Consider the following 27131-nt stretch of genomic DNA (forward strand, 5'->3'; position numbering starts at 1 on the left):
AGAGCTCACTTCACACCTCCAGTGGGATTCTCTGTGAAACCAAAGGGTCAATAACAGCTATCTGCCCTGATAGTGTTCAATCAACCGTGTTTCCAACCCCTCACACTGCCTCTTGTCAGGAGCTGTTCTAAGCCAGGCTGACAGAAGGTGAGTTGGTATGTGGTCCTCAATAATGCTCTTTTACCTTGGCCAAAAGTACAGTAAGTTGGCTGAACCTTTCCTTAAAACAGGTTTCTACTGTATAGATCAGTGGGAAACCAATCCAGGGGTGTTACGTGCATTTTCCTTGAAAGATTAATGATTCCATTTTGATAAATAACCTTCATCTAAAAGCTGTCATTAAGCGATATTTGCTTCGGCCTGGCCTTTTATCACAGCTGCACATCTATTTAGGTCAGAATATAATACAATCAAACCCATAATGGCTTTCTTCACTCATGTGCAGTCAAATTATTCATGGAGATTTTTCATTTATTGTAGTTCATTAATGTGAAATTATTATTATTTGGCTCAGTTTATTATAAGCTACATTGGGGGCACTGGAGGTCAAGGACTGCAGAAGGCCATTAAAGTTTTTCAGAACCCCCAGAACAGAAAAACATCCAAAGAACCAACAACAACAAAAAAACAACGTACATCAAGGTCGATACACATCTCTAAAGGCAAAATATATGGCCGTTTACATTCATAATTCAGATCCCTATATAGTAGACATGAGACTTAAAAGATAAACTTGATCTTTTTTACATTAAATCATCTTGACACATAAACCTACATGAACGGATTGGTCATAGACTGGAACAATCAACAGCTATTGGCCAATGAATTATGAGTAATGATCTAGTGCTGAATGATGGATATTGACACTTGACCTTGTTTGGCCATTGCCCAGTGATTGGTCAACAAATCAAGGTGGTCAGACAGCAACGAGCCATGGAATTCACAAGCAAAGAGACAAACAAAAAATGAAGGTATGGATGCTAAAAAAACGGAAAAGAAAGGCTACAACCTCAGTTACAGGCGGAACTACGTACATTGTCTGCAGCAGGCTCTGTGGAACCGTGCAGCTAGTCTTGGATGGAAAGTTCCAGAACAATCCGGGCCCCATCTATCAGTACAAAACAAGATCCATTTGTAATTCAGCTATACACAATATTTGGTATTCAGAAAAATCTCAGATATTCAGGAAGCCCCCTCTGAGTCCTGCACACTAAAATGTAAACTTGTCCCAGGGCATGCCTCTTTCAAAGATATGTTTTATTGAAGAGTTCCAAGCATTTCTTTTAAATCCTCTATAAATGACATTCTTTGTATAAATCTCAAGCCAGGAGCTTCTATTAGAGTGAAGCTAACATGCAGTTTATTGAAAAATCTTTTTCCATGCTCAGTGGAGAACAGTACAACAGTTCTAACAGGGAAGGCTTTCAGGAGGTGTAGGTTTTTTAAGAGTGAGACAGAAAAGTTTCCAAGGCGTCTGTTGCATTGTTATGTAACGTAGAAATGGGGGCAACTCGTTGTTTTCTTGCAGGGATATGTAGCAAATTAAATAAATAAATCAGCCTTGCATCAAGTTGCATCAGTAATGCCATCTTTGTTTTACAAGCCTGAATATTACTTTATAGATTTACTATAAAAAATCAAACGCTCTTCAATCGCTTGTTTAAAAAAAAGACGCCACATATTATTATTCATCTTTGCAGCTTTAATGATCACACACATTAGTAATTCAACTTGAATTGCTTGAATTTCCACCAACCTTACAAAGTTACTTAGATAATATGTATTTCAGCTTCATGCTGTCAAGCAAAGGTGTGGCATTAAACCACAGCTGTTATTTTAAACCCAACATAAATATTCTCATCTCATGCTAACAACATCATCCATCACCCCTTTAAAGCTGAAGTATCAAGGCTTGTGATAAGTCACAATTTATCCATCCTGGAAAGTTCCACGGCCCGCCTGGCCTCCCAATGCAAGCTGGCACCCAACCAGTTGCACTGGCGTCAAATATTCTGTGAAGTGTTATTGAGATTATGAAAACAAAAGCTGCGCTTATCTGTTATTACACAGACCCGGATACATCTCAGCACCATAGCAGATAGCATTATTCCAATAAAGGGAAAAGGACACCTGTTAATAGGCTTACCCTGAATTTAAGGGGTGGTCTGGATGGACTGTTACTGGCTTGCTGTTTTTGGCAAAGCTTCCCTGTCTGACGCAGTTATTGTGTGGGGTTAATAAATTTAACCTGTCGACCACCCATTGACGCCAATGCAGAGGCTGGAACTATGAAGCGTAGCTTATGACAGAAGCGCTGGAATACTCTCAGCAGGGACTCGTGAGGTGGAGTCCCTCAAGGCCCATTGTTGAGGCACTTTTTGATCTGCTCTGTCCATTTGCCACGTCTTCAAACACCTTGCAACGAAACAACCAAGTAGTCAACTTAACCTAACAACAGATGTCTTAGAGTTCTCTTGAACGATCTTTGTAATTTGCACCTTTCTACAACAATCACTGCAATGGCTAAGGAGATCTTTCTTACCTTTGCTTAAGGACTGTGTTCCTGTTGTCGTCTTAAAGGATTTTGACGTGTCTTTTTGTTTGCTTGCGAGTGCGTTTCAGACCGATGCTGTCTACCCTGTGAGGGCTATTCTGTGTGAATCTCTCTACCTCTGTTCCTCCCTCCCTCGTTCACTCACTCTCCCCCTCCCTTCTTTTGCTCTATAATAAACAGAGAACACGTGTCCTCTTGGATGATGCAGCCTGAGCCATACCAACAGATGAGAGCAAGATAGAGGGAGGGAGAGAGAAAGAGCAATCACAGAGAGGGACAGAGAGAGGGACACACAGAAGAGATAAGAAATTGGATACAGGAGAGGACTGAAAGAAGAGGAAAGGGCAGACAGAAAGGAAGGAATCAAGGAGACAGAGAGGAGGAAGAAATAGCGAGACAGGGATATTGAATAAAGCCTGGAGGCTTAGGATGAAAGGCTGTCCAATTAGACCACAAGTGGCTGCTCTGTACACGCAATTCTTACACTTCAGGGAGAAGGCATGAATTTGGCAGCATGAGCTTTTACCGAGTCAGTTTTTACTAGAAACTGTTCTCCCATGTGTTAAGTACATACTCATATACCCACCCAAACACTGCCATAACAAACCCACACATTTACTTATCACAGCATGATCCGAAGACACAGACACATACGCCCATGCACATGTTGGTACCGAGCACTGTTTTCTTCTTTGTACTCTTTTATAGCAATTTACTTTTTCCCCTGAAGACTACTTCTAATGTTAGTTTCTTGCACCAAAAACAGTTGTAATTCAGTCTATTTTTCATCCTCTCGAACTCTTGGAATTACTTTTTTCCCCGCTACCATTTCTTCTATAAGTAACTACTGTTATAATTGGCTTATCTCAATGTATGGGGTAGTCAAGGGTTCAAGGCTGGTTAACATGGTCCGGTTAGCCAGTCCAATAATGGGTGCAAATAAATATTTTTTAAGTAATGGTCATTCAAAAGTAGCTGCATGGTGGTGGTAATATTGAAAATAACAATGATGAAGATGACAACTGGTTGTCATTTGCAAGACGCCAAAAGCATTGAATCATAGCAAATCAATATCCTAATTAAAACATCTAAAGGATGCAACAACAAAAAAAAGCAGCATGCCCCTGTCTTTAATACTCTTCAATGCTGTAACAAAGAAAACTCTTGCTGCCCATGACTAGTCTGTCTCAGCAAGTAGCTTCTGGGTACAAATTGTCAGTAATTTTGAAACGGCTATAAAACTTTTCCCTGGCAATTCTGAGGGTCCTTTTGCTGTCGAATAATCCATTAACCCACTATGGAGCCACAATCAGCAGTCTAAACAAACGTTTCACATTATCTTGTTGGCACATTTACCAAAATCAAATCAAATTGTTCTGATCTGTTTTATTCGACCATGGCACCCCATGTCAAAGTCTGAGAGAGATGTTATAGCCAGCCCACAGTATTTAAGCACACTTGGTGAGTTGACTGAATGAGAGATGTCAATTCGCATTATGCATCAGTCTGACATATTCTTCGCTGAAGGCTGCTTTCCACTCTTCAACGTAAAATGTGCTAATACACTAGCACGAACAATTGTTTACCTTCATTAGAAATTATGGGCCAGTTATTACCACTAGTGCAGTACATTGTACATTCCTCTCCGTTTCATTGTTTGTTGCAAATTAAAGACAGTCACACATTCTTGGCTCACAGTCTTGCAGGCTAATTAACCCTTATTTGTCCCTATATTAGCTCTGCGATAAGGAGAAATAGGTCAGTCGCCTTTTTTGGAAAGGTCTGGAACAGTAGATGGACTATAGCCAGGTTTGAAGTGGTGAATTAGGAGAAACCTGGCAGCGTTGTGGACCACAGTTGATAGGCGAAGCACGTTTTGAGTCTTTTGTTTATCTAGGGTTTGTTTGTCTGTACCTGTGCCAATGTAACAATTTAAACTGCTCATTGCTAAGCAAGACATACTCAAGGCATGTGCTATCAAGGAGGCAAAACAGTTGTCCCAATGTAATGTGGAGATTGTCAAAGCGTCTGTTTAAAGGAACAAAATGATCACTGGCCTTAGTTTTTGCTTTTAAATTCTCGTTTCCTTGACTGTGGACAGGGGCCAAAAGTCCCTATGATAATAGGCAACAAATCCTGACAACGGTTATCACAATTGACGTAATTTAGGTTGACTTGTGGTCTTGTGGTTTTCACTTGTACATAGAGCTGCAAAATAATTGGAAATAGATTACATTTCAATTATGGTGTCTGCAATTGATCATGATAAATGACGATTTCAGTAATACACTTAGGTCTACACGTTGCATCAAAATGTTCTATTCACATCCTGTTTTTAGCACGGATGACAATGAATCAACTTCGTTTTGAGTGCGATTTGAGTTGCTTTTTAGGAACCGATACTTGCTGTGCCAACAATCACCACCTTGTTGTTGAATCCCATGTAGGCCCTGTCCCAAACGGCACACTTCATATGAACTTTCGGTCATGTGGACTTATAATGGCTGTCGTGAACACGTGTCCGTAAAGTCCATGAGACCGTAGGGTGTCCCATTTGTCATTTTAGGTTTCAGAAGGGTACTCACGAACGCCCCCCTTTGCGGTCGATATGAACGCTTGATGCGCCCTTTTGCTGAGCCCGCACTGGTGCGAACTCCACAGCAGACTCTTTCCCGACAGTCAAAGCAGCGTTACGTCATAACTCGTAAGAAGACCGTGAGTGTTTAGGGTGCCATTTGGGACAGGGCCGTAGACTGAATTTTCCTCAGCACATGCTTGAATCCAGATTGTTTTAAACAAAAGAATGCTTATTTTTTGTGTCATTCCACATGATTGAAGGGGGGAAAAAAGAGGGATACACTAACTATGCGGGTCAGGCCTTGCCCAAGGATACAACGATGGCAGCTCATGGACAGCTCATACTTGCAGAGATTGAACTAGCAACCTTCTGGTTATTAACCCTGTTTCACTATACGCACCACCTCAAAAACTGTAACTTTGTCTAAAGAGAATGTGTGTGGTTGCCTGTGCAAAAGCACTGCCACAAGTTGTAGGCTGTTGAAATGCAGTTGTTAAGGTTGTCTCAGCACATTCTTACATACAAATTGGATTCTGTCTGAAGCACGACGCTTCTCATATGTGGTAATGTGCCACTCGAATGAAGAGGAAAAAGAACATGAGAGATGGACAGCTGAGCTATGACTCATCCCTCCATTATAGCAGGAACGAAGCAGAACAGGTCACTCGACTGATATTTGTGGATGTTTTTTTCACATCAGCCTGAAAACACTTATCCATCAAATTGGCATCTTCTGACACTGATAGAGAGAATGGGAAACAAGGGTGAGAGGTGGTGAGGGAATGATACATAAAAATACAGCAAAATAAATGCTTTTATAAATGATCAGCCTAATTATAAAAGACACAATCTGGAGTGAAAAAGGCAACTGGATCTCTAAAATACTGCAAATAAAACAGGAAAATGAGGAAGGGCAATGTCTTCCAACACCTTAATATCCGTTCCAACACATCCAACATCAACAGTTTCCAAGATGCAAGGAAGGCAGTGCCTAGTCAAAAAAATGTATATTAGAAAATAATTGACAGTACAACACCAACAATTTGGTCAAAGTAAACAACTCACGTTTGGAAATCCACATTGTCATTCATGTTGGAATCTAAACAAATTCAAAATGATGATATGTAGATGAGCTGGGGTCCGTTCTTCATACCTTGCAATCTTGCAGATTGAATTAAAATATCTGGATTAAATTATCTAAGATTACTGCGCGTTCTTGTGTTCCCTGAAGAGGGCAGATGTATCGATACTTGAATCCACGATCTGTAATGCTGCAATTGGCTGGCGGAAAGACAGCAACATAATGACATCATATTATTAAAAAAAGCCTCCTGGCAAAAAACTTGACAAATAATTTTTTTTTTTTAAACACGAATTTCTGTACCTTTATTAGGAAACAGCCAAATGACCAAACCAACATAAAATGTATAATAGATAAATGAAATGTGCAGTTTTTTTTTTCAACATGATTCCCAATTATTTATAATCACGATTTTATATTATTTGTACACCCTTTACATTTTTATTTAAATGTTGTAATTAGCTATTCATTTAATTTTTAATTCAATTTGAAGCAGATTTGTTACGTGACAGTATTAAAGTTTCTTAAGGGTCAAGATCAAGTTATCTGCATCTCCTGCACTGCATCAAGCCATCCCATAATATCTGTCACCGCTCAAATTAATGCATGGCTCAGAGTAACTGTACAACATGTGTGTAAGACTGCAATAACATTATAAAGTAATTATTCTATCAAAAATAAATGTCTCAATCAAGTGGCTGTAAAGCAGTGGTTCTCAAACGTTTTATACCAAGTACCACCTCAGAAAATATTTGGCTCTCCAAGTACCACCATAATGACCAACATTAAAATACAGTAGCGTAGTATGCCTAACTATTCAGCTACAGGTCTGCACAGTTCAAAAACAAGGCAGTTCATTCCTAAGAATATTTATTGTTGTCAGCCACTTTAACATTGTAAATACACCGCTTGTACATTAACACTGCACTGTGCAGGTAAATACATACTACATACAGGTAAATAAAATAATAATTAAATTAAAATGTGTTGTAAAGTTAAATTAAAACTGTACTGTACTTAAATGTAAAAAAAAAAAAAAAAACCTTACTCAAATAAAGATTAAATTAAAATGTATTGTGTTTCAACATTAATTAATTTAGTGATTTCTCTGCGTACCTCAGTCTAGAGGCAGCCTGAGTACCACTAGTGGTAATCGTACCACACTTTTGAAAACCATTGGTCTATAGTATTTTACACAACATTATAATATAATTTTCAAATACATTTTTATAAAATTATTATTATTATTTTAAATTATTATTGCCCCTGGTTCAGTAAGGAACTCTTGTAATAAAATAGCAGTGGTTGGGACACATTTTAAGTATCAACGCTGCTTAAAAAGATGCAATCTAATCCTGTTTATATGAAATAAGCTCACGAGCAGGTTTAAGCTTCCGGACCTGTTGCTATGACAGCAAGTCCAGGATGAGCTTCAAAGAACCAAACAATCCAAGATCGTGCCAAATCGTCAACAATCAAATCCAGCTAACAGAGTTAGCGACGTACAAAGAACGGACCCCTGGGGCCCGTTTCAGAAAGGAGGTTAAGTGAAAACTCTGAGTAGGTTAACCCTGAAATAAGGGAAACTCTGGGTTTTCGGTTTCAGAATGGGAGGTATGTCAAACCCGAGAAAGCAGGGTAAGTCAAGCCCGTTTCTGAAAGAGAGGTAACTTATACTCAGAGTCAGTTACCAGGGTAACTTACTCTGTGAACCTAACCTGGTCAGGAGCAGGTTTTCTTTGGTAAACCCAGAGTTTCTTTCGTTCTCCAGCTTTTTAAAGCATCAGCAGTGTTTAATACTTTATTCATTCATTCAAACGCCACAAATGCTTTTCTTACTGAGTATTTTGGTCGTATTTCAAGTATAAATATAAAAAAAATGATAAATTTAATCTAAATCTAAAGTAAGTAAAGTTTACTTAAAACAAATTAAATTTTCTGCCATTTGACAAAAATACTAAGTAAGAAAAGCATTCTTTGCAGGAACATTCATTGCTCATATTTTCATCATGAGGACACTGTCAAACTGACAAAAATGGCATGTCCTTTTATACAGGATCCTGACGTTCACTTGATAAACCTCTAGAAGTCTCCTAATAATTAGAATTTCCTTTAGGATTTCCAGTGGTTGGACGCATTTATGACACTCATATACCCATCATCACACTTTCTGAAAACGGATTATTGTATGGAATGGAAGGATGCTGCCAGATGGTAGTACGAGATATATGCCATAACCACCACTGGTTAACAGCTGTTAAATACATTTATTTAAATTTGTATAGTCATCTTTATTTCCTACAAATACTTTATTCTTTTTCCTGTTTGGTGTTAATATTCTTCCTCCATCTCCTCTTCATCTGTCAGTGGTGCTGGTGTTTGGCTGGCCTGAGTAGAAGTCAATAATGTCATTCCCCTGATTAATAAATGTAACAGGTGGGATCAGATAACCTTTCATTATGAGAAAAGAGCATAGACCCTTTTCACATTTCTGGGTTTCCGAAGCTGAAGTCGTCATTGTTGGGTTAACTCTTATAGCGGTGAATGAGAGAATACATTAAATATATATATTTTTGTGTCTCCATTTGCTCAAATAACAAAAGAAAAACTCCACAATAGTGATTTCACAACTTTCAAAAAGATGGAAAAATTACAGTGAGATTGATAACTGCAGTGAAAAGAGAGAAAGTTGTTAATTTTAACTATCACTCCCATAGACGCTGTATTAGAAACACTCTCACAGCAGCGGTAACTTGATTTTTGTAATTTGATGCAAAAGTAATATAATACAAAGTATTAGTGTTATAAATGTACATACATAAAAAAAAATACAAAAAACGTTGCAGGATTTACGATATTGATGACCATTAAAACACGTCATCACTGTGAAAAGGGTCTATGTGGGAAAAGCTGCTGCACATTGGACACTGAATGATATTTATTTAATATGTCAAATGTTTGTAAAGTCATTAAACCAACACCCATGAACATTTTATGCTTAAAGCTTTTCCTGATTGAATTATGTTTTTTTAATCAATTTTTTTTAGCTGCAGCCACATTCTTTGTTTGCCTTTTGGATACCATGAAAATTAAACTTAATTAAAATAATTAAGAATTAAACTTGTGTATTGACCCGGAAGTATGCAAACGTCTTTTTGTTGGGTGCTGTTGCCATGGTGAATCGTAATTTCGGAGCTCCATTGATCGTGGCTTTTCATAGTTGGAATGCATGAGCTTAACTCAGAGTCAGTCTACTCAGAGTTGGTTGAACTTCCTCAATTCAGCTGTTCTGAAACCCAAAACTCAGAGTTTCCCATCTCAGAGTAAGTCAACTCAGAGTTCAGGTTTAAACTCAGAGTTGGTTGAACCTCCTTTCTGAAACAGGCCCCTGGACTGCACCTAGTGTTTACAAAGAATCTGATGACTAATTATTTGAAAAGGAGGTCATTATTAAAGGGATAGTTCACCCTGAAATGAAAATAAAGCCATCTTTTACTTTCTAATGCCCTATGTCCTTCTATCTTTTTCGGACCTCAAAAGCAGAAATTTAAAATAAATAGTCCTGCACGCGCTCCTTCCTATAATGGCAGTGGATAGCGACGAGGCTAAAACATTACAAAACGGATACAAAAGTATCACGCAATGATACAGTGAGAGGTGTGCCATATATGGAAAGTGTTCTGGAGGAACACTATAAGGTTTCGCGAGAAATAAAACGTCCAAAACACTGAGCTCGGACGTTACTCTGAGCGCGTTCCTGTGATGAGTGCGAGCCGTCAGCAGGCGCCGGCGCCTCATGCTTACTATTAACTGGCACTGTTGTCATGGTACCCCATGATAAGCACACACACACCTGATTTAGAAAGCAGGCTCAATAGAAACAAACACGACTCTCGTCTTTTCTATAAGGTTTATGATAAGAAAAAATACAATAACACTAATAATAAAGTATTGTGTACCGTTGTCATGACAACATTGCGTGAGAGGCTGCTGAGTCAGTGCTGACCGCTCGCTCACACTCATCACAGGAACGCGCTCAGAGTAACGGCCGAGCTCAGTGTTGTGACTGAATAATACGGTTTATTTCTCGCAAAACCTTATAGTGTGCCTCCTGAACACTTTCCGTATATGGCGCGTGTCTCACTGTATCATTTCGTGATACTTTTGTATATTTTTTGTAATGTTTTAGCCTGGTCGCTATCCACTGCCATTATAGGAAGGAGCGCGTGCAGGACTATTTTTTAAAATGTATGCTTTTGAGGTCCAAAAAAGATAGAAGGACATAGGGCATTAAAACAACAGCAGGGTGAGTAAAAGATGGCTTTATTTTCATTTCAGGGTGAGCAAGGGGAGGGAACAGAGAGGGGACTTTGCCTCCTCATTTCAGAAGTCCACCACAGGTTCAAAAAAAATAAAAAAGAGGGTGGGGGGTGGGGATAAAACACTGTTCACAACCTCCCACCTGCTATAGTGAAAAGGCTTGTTTGAGCTGACGTTTCAGAGTGAATGCAAACCCAGTCAGGGAGAGATTAGCCACATCTGAAGAGCACTGTGTGGGCGTTAGCTTAGATACGGCTAATCCTGACACCTCTGTTTCTCTCTCCATCTCTCACTCTTTTTGCCTCTTATGCCTCCAAGTCGTGTCTGTTCTTTTTTTAAAATGAGAAGGTCTGAAAATCGGCTCACTGAAACGGCTAAAAGACATTGAAAAGCTCAAAGACAGATACGGATACTTTTCCTCCAACTTAGTTAAAAAGAGATGCAACACAGTCAGCTGAGAACAGATGGGATCGCAAATCTCTTTGGAAGATTCTCATACAGTTAAAAACATGAATAAATCTGCAATGAGAGAGGAAGGGGTTGTGAAAAGACGTCAATGTTTAACTTTGGTTGCACATCAGAATAGTTTTTGGTATTCAAATTAAACTCAATCGAAGACACAATGACATGTTCTAGCTCCACAGTCTACTCTAAATATGCAGCGTTGCTACAGAGATGATGCTACTGTGGATACATTGTGCTTGCACACAAACTCTGTGAAAGGGCTCAGTTTGGTCAGGAACTGTTTTTTTCTGACACTGAACACTTGACTACATCTTCATGAAATATTATAGCCTAAGTTTCTGCACTTCAAAAAACATCTTGCATGCACTGTAAATAGGTTAGCCATAAATGCCACCGTCACAGATTCTTAACACAAAACAGAGACTATTAACAGGGTTATGTGGCAGTAGTTGGGTCAGCTCCATGTTCATGACTCTAAAGAGGAACAGTACATCACTAGCTCATGCCAGAAAAGCCACACTGTGAATCCAGGTCAGGAGTGATTCATTGAGCAACAAGAAATGGCAGTGTTCTAGGAGACCCAGCATGGGCGAAAAACTACACCATTCACTATGAGGCCATGGAAACGGTAACCTAAGATTTTTAAGTCTGTATGTAGTGCAGGGAAAGAGCTACAATGAATGATATATCAATGATTTAGTCGTTATGTAGTTGATAATACACTATATTGCCAAAAGTTTTGGGACGCTTGCCTTTACATGCACATGAACTTTAATGACATCCCATTCTTAATCCGTAGGGTTTAATATGGAGTTAGCCCACCCTTTGAAACTATTACAGCTTCAACTCTGGGCAGGCTTTCCACAAGATTTAGGAGTGTGTTTATGGGAATTTTTGACCATTCTTCTAGAAGTGCATTTGTGAGGTCAGGCACTGATGTTGGACAAGAAGGCCTGGCTCACAGTCTCCACTCTACTTCATCCCAAAGGTGTTTTATCGGGTTGAGGTCAGGACTCTGTGCAGGCCAGTCAAGTTCCTCCACACCAAACTCGCTCATCCATGTCTTTATGGACCTTGCTTTGTGCACTGGTGCTCAGTCATGATGGAACAGGAAGGGGCCGTCCTCAACTGTTCCCACAAATGTGGGAGCATGAAATTGTCCAAAATGTCTTGGTATGCTGAAGCATTAAGAGTTCCTTTCACTGGAACTAAGGGGCCAAGCCCAACCACTGAAAAACAACTCCACACCATAATCCCCCTTCCACCAAACTTTACACTTGGCTCAATGCAGTCAAGCAAGTACTGTTCACCTGGCAACCGCCAAACCCAGACTCGTCCATCGGATTGCCAGACAGAGAAGCATGATTCATCACTTCAGAAAACACATCTCCACTGCTTTAGAGTCCAGTGCCGGCATGCTTTACACCACTGCATCCGACGTTTGGATTGCACTTGGTGATATAAGGCTTGGATGCAGCTGCTTGGCCATGGAAACCCATTCCATGAAGCTCTCTGTGCACTGTTCTTGAGCTAATCTGAAGGCCACACGAAGTTTAGAGGTCTGTAGCTATTGACTCGAGCATGTGCAGACCCCACTCTCTGATTTTACGTGGCCTACCACTTCGTGGCTGAGTTGCTGTTGTTCCCAATTACTTCCTCTTATAATACCACTAACAGTTAACTGTAGAATATTTAATAGTGAGGAGATTTCACGGTACCACGCTTGAATTCACTGAGCTTTGTAGAAGCGTCTGCATGCCTAGGTGCTTGATTTTATACACCTTTGGCCATGGAAGTGATTGGAACACCTGGATTCAATGATTTGGAGGGGTGCCCCAATACATTTGGCAATATAGTGTATGTTCGAATCATTTAAAACATGGTGCTAGGGAGTTTCTAGCGTGTTTTCGCTGCTTACAAGTTTGGTACAACTTGGTATCAAAGTGCTTTGATTAAGGGCGCAACAACTTTCTGATTACTGTAGCTCTCAGCTATAACCACTATGACACACTATCCTAAAAGCAGAAAAAATAAACACTGTTAACAGTTCTGAACTTACTCTCATTTCATTTTCTCCTTGGGATTATTAACCATTTTATTTTAATGTCTAAATATGTATGGTTATTCAATAAAGTCCTGGCCTTATTTGTAAACAAGCTACCAAATGATGTAACTTCAAGAGTGACTTTTCTTTAGTTTAGACCTTTCAAAAAGTCAATAGATCCCTTCTGCCCTACCCAAACCAACTCAGCTGAGGTTGCAGAGATAACAAGGTCAATATGACCATCCCAGAGGGATATATCAATAACTTCCATTCCGAAATCACGGACGAGATCATCCTCATCAGCTGACCCACATTTTACACATGAACAAGCAAATGGGACTCGGTATTCATCAACATGCTCATTAAAACGCGAAGACCAAGACATTTGAAGTCGTATACTGCAAAAATGAGCATTCAAATACACGCAAGATCTTAAGGATAGGTTAACTTGGCGTTCTCTTTTAAAGTGAGAGGGGAGATAAAGGGGAACAGAGGTGTGGAGGCATCCAGTGATTCGATTTGTCCTTGTGTTGACTGACGCAAATAAGGCTTGCTCACACACACACACACACACACATACTCACAAACCTGGTGACGCATACGAATGTCACCTCCAATATTCTAAACGCAAGAGCTCATGGATTATCAAAAACAAGCACCATTTATACAAGAGCGTTAATGCATTTATGTTAATTATTTATGTTTAAAATGTTTTAGATATTGACCTGGATGACTAATACCTCCCAGGCTTTAAGAAAAACACAGATGGAGCCCATCAATGGAGAATCTCTGGGGAATATATGTATACATACATATACACATATATATATATATGATTATAACGTAAAAACAAAACAAAACAAAAAACAAACAATAGAATAAATTGATTTATTGACCATATATCAAATTGAAATAATGTTTATACACAGAAATATTACAGTAAAAAGTTCACAGACATTTTAACACAAGTCTCTCAATAACACACATATGCACATGACCCACTTTCTCACACATTCACAAGAAACTCTACTTATAAATTTTTTACAATCTTCAGGCCTGTAGGTCTGTAATTTTCCTCTTCCTGTAGTTGATAACTAGACTTGAAGCAGTGAGGTGAGAGGACCGGCCTTTTTCCCACAGTTGGAAATTGTTTAGTCCACTCTGCCCTGCCTTAAACAAGCTTCTCTCCAAGCAATCCAATCGCTCCACCAGCGCTGATGTGTCCTCGTTGTAGGCGTTCTGGGACGAGTCCATGGTCCGACGAAATCGACCAATAAAGGTCTGACAAGAGAAATGAAGACAGCATTCAGATAATATGGAGGTACACTTATACATCCTTAGAGGATGCAGGGACAGTTGGTGTAAAATAATAAAGAGGTCTTAATGTTTCTATTCAGTTACACCAATAAAAACAGTCAGTTTCAGCTAAATGTAACTCTTAAAAATTTGGCACTGGAAATTATTACAACAAGTAGACTTTATGGTGCAATCCACCATTCCTCACACGGTTTAAAATGAAAACTAAAAATCATTTTATATTTGCAATTTCACACACAATAAAATAATTTAAACATATTCTTAATGTTTAAAGCTGCTTGTTTTATTGCAATAACCAACATTTAGTACCAGCTGTAATAACCAAGAAGCAGACATTTAAAGCCATAAATTTAGCCATTTACTTACCCAAAGCTTAATTAACATGGCGTTTTAATTGCATTCACTGATTTAACACTACAGGTCTGTACTTCCTATTAAACCTGCCACACCAGTCTGCCCAGCAACTGGTCAGTGCTAGTAATGATTTTAAACGTGTTGCTCCCTCTACTGGATGAGGTCAGAAATAGCAGATGGATCAGTAATGCATGCATGTCCCATTACTAACTAGGTTCAAATAAACGAAACAAAACTCATCACCATATCTTGCACGGTTAACATTCAAAGGTGATTTTCCTTGCTCTTTACAGTCATAATGTATTGTTTTATGACTACCTATTTAGACATGCTCACCTGGAGGATGGTATTAGCAATCTCTGGGTTTTCCGGGCTGTCAAAATGCAGCATCTGGGAGCCTAAACCATAGTAATACGGCCCCATTTTTTGCAGGTCTACAACAGCGGGATCCGCCCCAAACACTGTTCTCCAGCCCTCACGATACACCTTCGGCAGCTCCACGGACAGCACCCGTCGCTTCCTTTCATACAGGCCCTTGGCCAGCCAGAGTGGCATCTCCATCTTTGTGCCCTGAAATGTATAAACAGAAGAATAAATCTTTGAAAAGAACAGAACTTTCTTCTCATATGAAGTTGCAATCAGACCACCATACAAATGGTCAAAGCCGTGACTACCGGACATTGAGGGGGACAAGCTCCCCGACCCCCAATACGGCCAAATTGTCCCACCCCCTATTATTGGAAATTCTTGATGCTGCACTGTTTGTTGTTAGGATGACACAAAGTTTTAAAAGTTAAATTTTTAGGCAGGTCGTTCGTCAATGTCAAAAAGATTGAGATGGCCAATTAAAAAGGTGAGAGTTACTGTTCACACAAGACAACAGCCAACGGGACACTTTAGTGGAAGAGAGCATGGTAAGATGTGAGAAGCTAAAAATGTAATATTTGACAATGGTTTCATGATAGAAACGACTAATATCCAGTAAAGCAAACTTCTTACCTTTTTTTTTTGTAATCAAATGTCACTGTTTTCCTTTGAAAATATGCTATCATTTACATGATTCATTTGATGAGACATGTTTTGCATTTTCAACAGGTCATACGAATAAGAGTGAAAGTGTGCATATTTTAAAATTGAAGGCACAATATGATTAAAATATCCAAAAACCACTTGAACAATGTTATATATTTTGTTGACTTGTGTACTTGCATTATCCCAAATGTTTCCAAGAATGATTAAATCCAGAGAAATAAGCCATTTTATCCATGACACGGGTCGTGTCCATGCATATAAATGACATCATACCCGTAACCCGTGTTACCCAGTAGAAAATCGAGGGTAGAAACCCTTTTTTTGTAGAAACCATGGAAACACCAAAGACGCTTTAATATTTTATAAGTTATATATATATGTAGTTATCATTGTTTTATAGCTCAACACAGTTAGTTTTATTGTTTAAATCTTGTTTTCTTGATTTACCGCGAGTACCATGTTTTACCATGACTAATATCGATCGAGTTTACTGCAGTGTGCAACTCATGTGTCTCATAGTAGCCACCGAGCGAGCGCACAGAGCAGCTTTAGTTATGACATAACTTTCAATACACTCAAAAGTATCTAATATGATAAAACAGCGCTGCATTACCCCACATTCGCATGAGCGGAAGAAGCTGAAGCGGTCGCCTGCGGCATAATACAAGCTCCACTGCTCTTGAGCCGTGTGTCGCGCTTCTCTCATTAGCAATCGCTCAGCCCCACCCTGCTTCATTCTACAGTAATGTTAATAAATCTTTAAAACATTAGCTCATCCATGAATATGATTTCTGGCCAAGTCCCGTCCGATTCTTTTCCACCGGCTGTAGAGGTGAAGACTACAATTCCCATGATTCCACGAAATCAAGGCATCAAGCTACACCTTTGTTTTGAATAAGAGAAAATTACATATTGAGCCTTTAAATTATTATTATATGCAAATAGTTTAAATTGATTAGCTCACAACAACAATTTGAGACACATATCTACTTTTACCATTCTCGTTTCATTTTCTTTATTTAAATCCAGTTTAATATTTTAATTATTTGCTTTAAATAAAAAAAATTAATAACCCCCACCCCCTTCCCAAAAAAAAAAAACCGTTGGTCCCAAAAAATGGTAACACTATAATTTGTGTCATGAATATATCCACAGTGCCATCTCAAATAATGTATTGTGTTTGATAACATTTTGTGGTGGAAATGACAGTTATGGAAATGATCATTTTCCTAATAAAACATCTGGTCCTTTTACGTATTAAACAGACATTTCACTTTGTGCACATTTTGCCAATTACAGATGCTCCAGATTACACTCAGGAGATATTTAGCTTTTTTTTTATTAATTATTAATTCATTTTCTTGCATGCTCTTCACCGACGGTGTAGTCCTATTAGTAAAGTACACTAAAATACGGAAACTGCGCACAATTGTTGATAATGGGGAAATTATGATACAACTGAGGGACATGTAATGTGTATGAAAATCATTTTTATAAATACATATCCACATTGTTTAGATAATTATAGAAGCAGTTATGTTATCTACACATAGCATTAATCGCAAGTTCTCAAAAAAAGCTATTAAATGCTTTTTTATAACCGATTTAGAACAAATATTAGTGGTATGTAATCGTATACCTCCGGTATGTCGCGGCTGTCGCTGGATTTCTCCAGGAACCCGAGTCTCGGGAACGCGCTCTCCGTCCTGCACGGCAGTCGCTCGTGAGACAGTAAAATATCATCCAGAGAAAAGAAATTCTCCTCCATTCCGATACCCGGAGGAATGGGCATGTAGGATTGCGCGTCCATTTATGTATTTACTTACAATATTTGAACAATAAAGGAGCAACCAAAATCTAACAGACGGAACAAAATAGAGACTAACTAATCAAAACAACAGCACTGTCAAAGCAGCATTTGGCGCGCAACTTCAAATGAGAAGTAATAGAGCATTGAGCAAGACGGAGCATCGAACAGGCGCGAGCAGTCGATAACAGAGAGATGGAGCCTCGCAAATACTCTTTGATTTACAGCATATTGGATTTAAACATGTGGTAAATAGAAAATATCAGGTCAGATTAAAAAGAAAAATCGTACTTTGGTTGGCTGCTGTATTTATTTTATTTAGAATGTGTTAGAGTGGTTGTAAAAGCAACTTTTTAGAGGAAGATAAAACACAAGTCGAAAAGAAAAGGATAAGAACAAAAATATTTACATTAACATTTCTCTAATAATTATTTTATTTTTACGTTATGTGCGTAGAAGATCAAATGTAGTACAACTCTATCATGCGCATGTATAACGTTGGCCATCAGATGTCGCTGTTTCTTTAATTTACTCACGAGACGGTCTGTAAGTGCAGTGATTACTGCTGTCTGTCAGTTCCGGCATGCCATTACAAGTAAGAATGTTCTCACGTAAACATATAGCTAAAAATAACATACTGAAACATATTGAATTAAAAAGTTGTTTACTACACATTATAAGCAGACATAAGCTACACAATGAAAGTTGTGTGAAAGTTTTTGGATTGTAAGTCAGTTTCTGTTCCTAAATATAGCCTAATAGTTCTGCTCTTTAAAAGGCTCTGTTAATATATAATAATTTATAATGTTATAATTATCTTGATCTATCAAGACTGCCACCCACTTTTGTGCTTTTCATCTTCATCTACATGCCATTAAATACTCAATTAATCTTTGATTTACAGCACAACATGAAATATGAGAGCATAAAGAAACCACATCAAGTCTTCTTTTAAAAACACAGTATTACAGGGCAGTTCTGATGCTCACAGCAAAATTTTACTTGGTTATACTTCTTTTTATGGACATAAATTATGTTGTTTTTTGGTGCACATATAGGCTACAGTATGCTTACATTAGTTTAGTATTCTCATAATGTCCTCAGTATGACATTGCTCAATGCCCTGAACACATTAGACCTACTTTAACTAAAATGCTGTTGTATTGTGAGATATGGGCAGCAGTTGCACTAGAAAATAATATAACAATCACGTATTTTATGCTAATTTTAAAAAGCCTCGGGAAGCAAATGTAATAATTTACATCAGTGTCTATTTTTGTTATGGTCCTGGTTACAAGATCAAGTCTCTAAAAGATTTCAGTAAGTTTAATGCAATGCGCACTATGATATTAGCGATGTGGTCCATGCATAATTTATGAATGCAGAAATATTAATAAGCTTAATGTATTGATTTATTGCGAGGAATGGGTAGAAATACAGCAGATGCTTTGTCTTAGAAGTTTAGGCCTATATTGTATTTTATATTGCACTTATGTATCATTTAACGAGGTTATTTTACTATTAGTACCTTATATTTGCTTTATGTTATTAAAATTTAGTTTTTTTAAACTTTTTTCTTATTAGAATGTGTGTAATAATGCAACATGCTAAATAATCATGTCAATAAAGAACTTTGACATTGCAAACTGACAAAGAAAGGTGCACATTATATCAGTGTGCATGCTGTGCCATGTCAACTAAACATGGTTTTCTTGCTAACTGTCAAATGCCTCTGAGATTTCATGGTTTGTTGACCTAATACACTCGCATTATGGAGATGAAAGACTATTAATTTCCCTCTAGATAGCAACTCAAGCATTTATCGGGCCTTCGACTGAATGGTTGCAAATGAAAACACGAGGAGTCCCTAAATTAAATAATGTCTGGAGGCAACGTTACTGGGTCACAACTCTGTCTCGTTTAACACCATACCCAGATCACCAAGCGGCTGTTGGAGGCGAGACGTTGTCTGCGTTAACTTCTTAATAATTGATTGTTTGGGCTAGATATTGTAAATCCATGCTCGCGTTCACAGCACGCGCATCTCGCCACTGTTAATCCGCGTATGCGCAGTAACCGCCTCTATTGTCTCCCAGCAGCGGCAGCAGCAGCGCACGGACGGATCTGCGCGTGCAGGGGAGCGGCACACGCTGACCCGAATCTCCAGGCAGACGGAGGGAGGACGAGCGGACCTGGACGTACACTCTGGACGGGCATCATGACTGATGTATTTTGAGTCGTTCCTCTTTGAATAAGAGAGAGCCTTTGCATTCAAAGTACTGCGGATGTGTTGTTGCGCGTGGTGATTCTGGGCAGGCTGTCCTGTCAGTTGCTTTTAAGCGGAGAACGTGTTGCGTTTTTGCTCGCGCGAACGGCTTTATCACCCCCCCTTGTTCCCTCGTGAGTTAAGGTGATTATTGAGACTTTAGGTCCATGATTCGACCAGGAAAATGGGCTGTTGCGTCTGCGAGACACAGCTGTTTTAGTCAGACTTGACAACCGCGGATTTTAGCGCTTGTTTTGGTCGCTTGTTTGAAGGAGGCTCGAGAAGCGCCGCAGGGCGATCCGTGACACCCTTTCCGCGACACCCCCACCCATTTTTAGCGGATACTTTTGGATGGGGGGCAAACAGAGTACGGCGGGGCGGCCCCGGGGTGCTTTTCCCGGTGTCTCGACAGATGACAGCGCGGTGCCACCCTCGGCCCACTTCGGGCACTACCGGCCAGGTGGCACGATGGGACTGCGTAGCCGCTCGGTGAGCTCCGTGGCGGGGATGGGCATAGATCATAGCGCCACGGTGCCCTTCGGGTTTTACACCCCCAGAGGAACAGACTCGGACAGAGCCGGAGGGGGGTCAGGCTCGGATCCTGCTCATAACGGGAACGGATACCAAGAAACTGGCGGGGGGCACCACACGGACGGTATGCTTTACCTGGGATCCCGGGCGTCGTTGGCAGACACTTTGCCCCTGCACATCGCGCCCCGATGGTTTAGCGCACACAGCGGTAAGTGATAAATGATAACTCAAACTCCGCATAAACAGGGCGCAGTGGCACGAAGCTACATCGATGCCACCACATGTAGTACGGAATATCACTCGAGGGCATGCCGCTGCTCCAGTTTCGCGCCGGCGGGAGGGGGAATGCGCACGAGACCCGTCTGACCAGCGGCTGCTGGACTCGACTGGCGCGAATTGTCGTTAATAAGCCAGGTTGCCAAATTGTACTGGGACAATTAGCCTGTGATAATAAAGGGAGGGGGATTCAATGGTTTACATCTGCTTTGCTCGAACCACAATGTGTCTCTCCGACTGGGTCATAGTGGTAGGGACTTTGATTCATCTCACTGACTCGAATCTTTTAAATCACTTCAGCAAAAAGATAAGTTCACTGGTTTCTTTTTTGTCATTGAATCGTTCGCTGAGCCGATTTGTTACATTAAAGTGATAGTTCACCCAAAAATGAAAATTACCCCATAATTTACCCTCAAGCCATCCTAGGTGTATATGACATACTTCGTTCAGACGAATACAATCAGAGTTATATTAAAAATGTCCTGGCTAATCCAAGCTTTATAATGACAGTGAATGGGAGCCCAAAATTTGAAGCTCAAAAAATTTAAAACTTTATAAAGTAAAATATCTAGCTTCCAGCGGACCACCTTCCGCATTAAACTTAAGAAAAAAACTATATGACATGATGTATTGACGTCGGACGCTATGTAGGCCTACGCGTTTTGAACTGTGAGAGGTGTTAAACTTTCTTCGTAAGTTGAATACGGAAGGCGGTCTGCTCTGGTGGAAGCTAGATATTTTACTTTATAAAGTTTTAAATAGGGATATTTTTCCTACACAAACCCATCGATTCGCTTCAGAATTCCTTTATTAACCCCCTGAAGCCGTGTGGAGTACTTTTATAATGGATGGATGCACTTTTTGGGCTTCAAATTTTGGGCTGCCATTAACTGCCATTATAAAGCTTGCCGTAGCCAGGACATGTTTTAATATAACTCTGATTGTATTCGTCTGAAAGAAGAATGTCATATACACCTAGGATGGGTGAGTAAATCGTGGGGTAATTTTCATTTTTGGGTGAACTATCCCTTTAATTAATTTATATTAATTTTTGTTGGGCATTAATTTAAAGTCACCATGAAATCAAAATAGGCAATTCCTTTTTTAAGGAACATTGCTGTATTTATTATAAAATGTATCCGTGCACTGCACAATATTTTTTTAATTCACATGCTCTTGCAATGATATCTCTGATCACTCACATGAGAGAGCTGCAGAGTGGCGCAGGTATGACATCACTTTGTAGGCCAAAACGCCGGAAGCGAGTTAGCATTTTAGCACTTCCGGTTCCCTCGTCCTGAAGTCAATGGGGTTTTAGAATTGGATTTTGTTCAAATGGCTGAAATAAGGCCTGTGGGGAACACAAGCTCAAGACACTTTCACGTTTTATTCTACGACATAAAATACATCAGTATTACCCCACTCGTGATTTTTTGAAGCTATTACGTGTCTTGAAAAAGGCAGTTGCTAACTAGTGGCTAAATGGGACTACAGAGGCTGTCGAGGAGATTAAACATCATCACGCCGAAAAGGTAAGCTCAGTCTGCTTTTACAGCCTCATTATGCTCATAATTGTGCTCTTATAAACTATGCTAACTCAAACGTTCTGGGAAAATGTTTTTAGATAACTCAAAGAGTTGTTGGAAGCTTATAGTGATGGTGATGTTAGAGTGGAGTGACCGTGGTGTAGTTTATTTATAGCCTACTTTTAGCTTTTTACTTCTGGCACTGCATTCAGGCTTCATAATTCATTAAACTTGTGTTCATCTGTGATAATAATTATATTGATGGACAAAATGTGTAATGTAGCGCTCACACCGGACGCGAATAATTCGCGCTATTCGCACAAAGTTGGACAATTGAACATTTTGAGTTAACTCGCTTCATTTGCGCGTGAAATACGCTTCATTAGCGCGTGTCATTCACTTCACAACAGACGCGAATCCGTGTCATGGGAGGGGTTTCTGCCGGCCGGCTCGTCTCGTTGAGAAATGGCTGACATGGCCTGTGTTTACACATCTTTTTTGTTAAAATTCTACTGTTAAGGTGTGACAAAACGTAGTTGTAAGTCTTTTTCAGACGATAATGTAGTTGTTTAAAGCCCAAATCTGTGTTTTATTTATATAAAGAGTGCCTATTTGAACATTTTATCTGGCGTTTTCGGAGTTGTGAGCTCCAGTGGATCAGCGGCGCTCCACGCTCGTTAACCCCGGTGAGAGCAGCCTTTCCTCGGCTAGTCCGTTTGCCGTCTACCGCTGGCTCTGATGTCTCTGTGGTGTCTCGAGCTATAATTCGTCTTGTGTTTATATGTAACGGCCGATCTTTGGTCTCATGGATCTATAATTTGTTCCCTGGCAAATCGTTTAGGCTGAGGGCAAAGTGAAGTTTCATTACTTTTTTATTTTTATAACTTACGTTACCGTTGTAGCCGACTAGCACTGACTTTGAATGTTTGACTGAATTGTTTGCTTTATTTCATGTATAGCTTATTATACCTTTTACTTATACTTTTGTATTATTGATCATAGCTACATAAACTTGCATTTAACAAAAAGAGACTGGGTTGTGTTTCATGTCATTTAATGTTATCACAGTGATAATCATATTGTTTGAACCAGATATTAATACAGGGTTTTTCCTGCATTGAAATTTTTTGGCGGCCGCCAAGACAAATTTTTGGCCCGCCAAAGCCTTATTTGATGAGTTATTGTGATTTATGAGTGTAGAATAGATGACTGTTGCACGTGTGATATGTGTTGCAGTGTTAAATGAGTGACTGAGAACGAGCAGAGAGCTCCTCCCCCGCGCGCCCGCTCTCTCTTTCTGTCGATGTCTTCTCATATTTCACATATTGGTTCATATTTCACATATTAATCAAAATCAAAAGGTCGGAAGACCGAATCCATGTTGCACGTGCCGCATTCGGATATTTTTTTTCCTTGAATTCCCGCTGAGTGTGAACTGCGCTCAAAAAACATTGACTTTTCTCTGACCAGCTGACATAAACATAAGTTTCAATAAACAGGAAAACATTATATTCTGTTATGAAGTGTATTCTGTATTGACAAATCTTTGGCGATGTTCTAACAGACGGGATTCGCACACAACGCGTCTGCTAATGTACGATTCGCGAACCAATGACTCATTTGAATCGAATCATTTTAGCGACTGGTTAGAACAACTGATCCGTCCCACACTGAACGAACGAATCAGTTTATTCATTTACTCAGAACATCTGAAACGAGAACAAGTGTGCTTACCCCATTTAGCAAGAGTGGATAGTAGGAATTAGTTTAATCATCCACAGTCATTCAGCTTATTTATTTTGACAATGTGCAGTGAAATATAATTTAGTGTAGACTGGAGTTAGGTGAGACCAGAACAAAGTTGTTAGCTAGCTGATAATTTTACAAAATTGTATATGGTAGAAAATTAGGCTATTTGTAATTTTTTTAATGCTACTTTTTAATATTGATATGATTATACCAAAACAATTATCAGTAAAAAGTGTAAAAAATGAGGATCAAAAGAAACAAACATCAAGGTAGAGATCATACATAATATCAGATGTCAAAATAAGATAAGCAAAAATTTATTTATTTTAAATGTATTGTCAGTATTGCGCTCACAGATCACGTGGGTAGGGTACTTTTTTACTGTGTGTGTGGATGACCATGTCTGTCAGACACCACCGAAGACCATTTTTGACCCAGGAAAAACCCTGTAATATACAGATTTTCTCCTCATTGTTGTCACTACTAGAGCAAGCTCCTGATTGGTTAATGTGGCGCGAATATCCGCCAAAGTTCAGATTTTTCAACTTGGGCGATTCGTGCCATTTGCACGAATCACGTGTGAAATGCTCAATTCGCGCGAATCGCGTCATTCGCGCCGCCTCATTCGCGCGAATTGCACCGCAGAATGTCTATTCGCGTCTTTGCATTGACTTAACATGTAAATCACTCGTGCGAATCGTGTCATTCGTGTCCGGTGTGAACGCATCATAAACTTTTGTTGATCACAGATCTTGTTTTTTTGCGATGATCCAAAAGCCTATGGGAAAATCCTATTGGATTTTTCTCGAGGGAACCAGTGCAATGCTAACTGTTGGTTTGCTTACAAAATGACGTCATACCTGCACCACTCTCAAGTCCCGTCCCGTCCTACATTCTTTCTTGCTCGATAAGCCGTTTCATGTCAATAGAAAAGACTATCACAACTTCCGTTTCATGCCGGCTTTAATCAAGCTTTAGAAAACAAAGACAATTATAGTTTCAGTACAATACTTACTTTATTTTACATAATACATTATTTTATATATACACTCACCTAAAGGATTATTAGGAACACCATACTAATACTGTGTTTGACACCCTTTCGCCTTCAGAACTGCCTTCAATCTACGTGGCATTGATTCAACAAGGTGCTGAAAGCATTCTTTAGAAATGTTGGCCCATATTGATAGGATAGCATCTTGCAGTTGATGGAGATTTGTGGGATGCACATCCAGGGCACGAAGCTCCCGTTCCACCACTTCCCAAAGATGCTCTATTGGGTTGAGATCTGGTGACTGTGGGGGCCATTTTAGTACAGTGAACTCATTGTCATGTTCAAGAAACCAATTTGAAATGTGACATGGTGCATTATCCTGCTGGAAGTAGCCATCAGAGGATGGGTACATGGTGGTCATAAAGGGATGGACATGGTCAGAAACAATGCTCCGGTAGGCCGTGGCATTTAAACAATGCCCAATTGGCACTAAGGGGCCTAAAGTGTGCCAAGAAAACATCCCCCACACCATTACACCACCACCAGCCTGCACAGTGGTAACAAGGCATGATGGATCCTAGGGCTGCTCGATCATGGGAAAAAAAATAATCACGATTATTTTGGTCAATATTGAAATCACGATTATTTCACATGATTTTGGGAATGTGTTGCAGCCACTACCATGTAGCAAATCTTGCACGTAGCATGTTTCTGCTCGTCGTCTGATTCCTCGAAGCCAAACTGTTCCCAGACAACCAGTATTGGGCACGTTATTTTAAAAAAGTAATTAGTTATAGTTACTAGTTACTTCTTACAAATAGTAACTGAATTACATCAGCATAAAAGTAACTAATTACCAGGGAAAGTAACTACTGAGGTACTTTTTTTTTTTTTTTTTTACTTGGATGCCCCCAATATTAAATATGTTAAATGAATGAATTGGACACTAAATAGAATAAATTATTATTATAAAACATTGTACATTAATGTACACTATTGTAATGTTGCTGTGGGACAATGTGAGAGACACCTATCAAATTCAATGCATTATTGTAAATATTATTAGTAGGCCTACTATAGTGTAAATATTGTGTAAATATTATCAGTACTATACTACTCCTTTGGTAGAGGAGCTCACGTTATCACCTGGGTTTTTAGCCACTAATTTTGTGGCGGCCTGTGATGATGTGAGGTGCTTCATTAGATTAGAATTACTTGCCACCGCCGTGGAGAGACTCTTTCTTCCTGGGCATAAGTTGCATGTTACATAAACATTCAAAGAGGGAAAAGTAGCGCATACTTCCAGTTTGCGACAGCTACCTTTGAAGTCGTTGGACTTGGTGTGTGTGACTGTGCATATGCGTGTGTGTGTGTGTGTGTGTGTGTGAACTCAACCTATCAACCTCAACCTTGTCTCCCTCCCACCCACCAATCATCATCAGTTATGTGTACAACGCGCGCGCGCGCACACACACACACACACACACACACCAACAAGAGAAAGAAAAACGTTGCAGGTCCGACTGACAGAGAGCCTGTTCGGATGAAAACCGCTTCAGTGAGCTCAATTATAGTAACGCCGCGTTTTTTTCTCTCTCAGTAACGCTAACGCCGTTGTAACGGGAGAAACAGTAATTTGTTTCATTACTCATCCGTAAATAATATAAATATCATAAATAATTCCGTTAGTAACACCGTTTATCTATAACGCCGTTATTCCCATCACTGCAGACAACAGAGTTGGTTTTGCCTTTTTTGCTCACCAAACGCTGCTGTAACTGCCCTCCTTCTGCCATCTTTACTCGTGCCGAGTTTTTAAATTCCAGCGGATGATATGCACACGAGTCACGACCTGAGAGAGTTTGTGGCTTCGGGAGGGGCGGAGGGGCGGATGTGCGCGCGTGCGTTTCATTCAGAGCGCAAGACAAAATAAGAGTGTTCTTGCAAAACAGAACATGGCAAAATAATCGTTTTTTCTCGATTGTACTATTTTGGTGATCGTTGGGAGCCAAAATCGAAATTGAAATTCAATTAATTGCACAGCCCTAATGGATCCATGTTCTCATTCTGTTTACGCCAAATTCTGACTCTACCATCTTGAATGTCTCAACAGAAATCGAGACTCATCAGACCAGGCAACATTTTTCCAGTCTTCAACTGTCCAATTTTGGTGAGCTTGTGCAAATTGTAGCCTCTTTTTCCTATTTGTAGTGGAGATGAGTGGTACCCGGTGGGGT

At 39.6% G+C, this 27131-nt stretch overlaps 3 protein-coding genes across 10 annotated transcripts in view; 1 reads left to right on the forward strand and 2 right to left on the reverse strand.

The window, feature by feature from the left end:
- ndrg4 (NDRG family member 4) overlaps positions 1-2703 on the reverse strand; it is a 34910-nt gene extending 32207 nt beyond the window's left edge. For 2 of the 8 annotated variants that reach the window (XM_079809997.1, XM_079809992.1), the window contains exons 1-2: positions 2543-2697; positions 1035-1108 (exon numbers count right to left, since the gene is read on the reverse strand). In XM_079809997.1, the coding sequence (XP_079666123.1) occupies positions 1035-1108 (74 nt within the window). In that variant the 5' untranslated portion in view covers positions 2543-2697. Of the gene's footprint in view, positions 1-1034; positions 1109-2542 lie in introns of all 8 variants that reach the window. The other 6 variants (XM_079809996.1, XM_079809995.1, XM_079810000.1 and 3 more) reach the window with 4 other exon arrangements.
- Positions 2704-13911: 11208 nt separating this feature from the next.
- On the reverse strand, positions 13912-17672 carry gins3 (GINS complex subunit 3). The gene is made up of 3 exons (XM_079809222.1): positions 17385-17672; positions 15050-15283; positions 13912-14323 (listed from the first exon to the last, which is right to left on the reverse strand). The coding sequence occupies exons 1-3, from the start codon at positions 17553-17555 to the stop codon at positions 14093-14095; spliced, it is 636 nt and encodes a 211-aa protein (XP_079665348.1). The 5' UTR covers positions 17556-17672; the 3' UTR covers positions 13912-14092.
- A 1964-nt stretch (positions 17673-19636) lies between these two features.
- znrf1 (zinc and ring finger 1) overlaps positions 19637-27131 on the forward strand; it is a 62618-nt gene continuing 55123 nt past the window's right edge. Inside the window, exon 1 of the mRNA XM_079810012.1 lies at positions 19637-20557. Within this exon, the coding sequence (XP_079666138.1) occupies positions 20170-20557 (388 nt within the window). The 5' untranslated portion in view covers positions 19637-20169. The remainder of the gene's footprint in view (positions 20558-27131) is intronic.

This window comes from Gobio gobio (genome assembly GCF_949357685.1).
Source record: "Gobio gobio genome assembly, chromosome: 25".
NCBI lineage: Eukaryota > Metazoa > Chordata > Actinopteri > Cypriniformes > Gobionidae > Gobio > Gobio gobio.

Bases quoted from the DNA above. Each gene is read 5' to 3' on its own strand.
- gins3 (XM_079809222.1), bottom strand. From the start codon at position 17,555: ATGGACGCGCAATCCTACATGCCCATTCCTCCGGGTATCGGAATGGAG. The intron at 15,284-17,384 runs GTATACGATTAC...TATACATTTCAG, and splicing joins ACAGCCGCGACATACCGGAG to GGCACAAAGATGGAGATGCC. The intron at 14,324-15,049 runs GTGAGCATGTCT...TTCTCTTGTCAG, and splicing joins TTGCTAATACCATCCTCCAG to ACCTTTATTGGTCGATTTCG.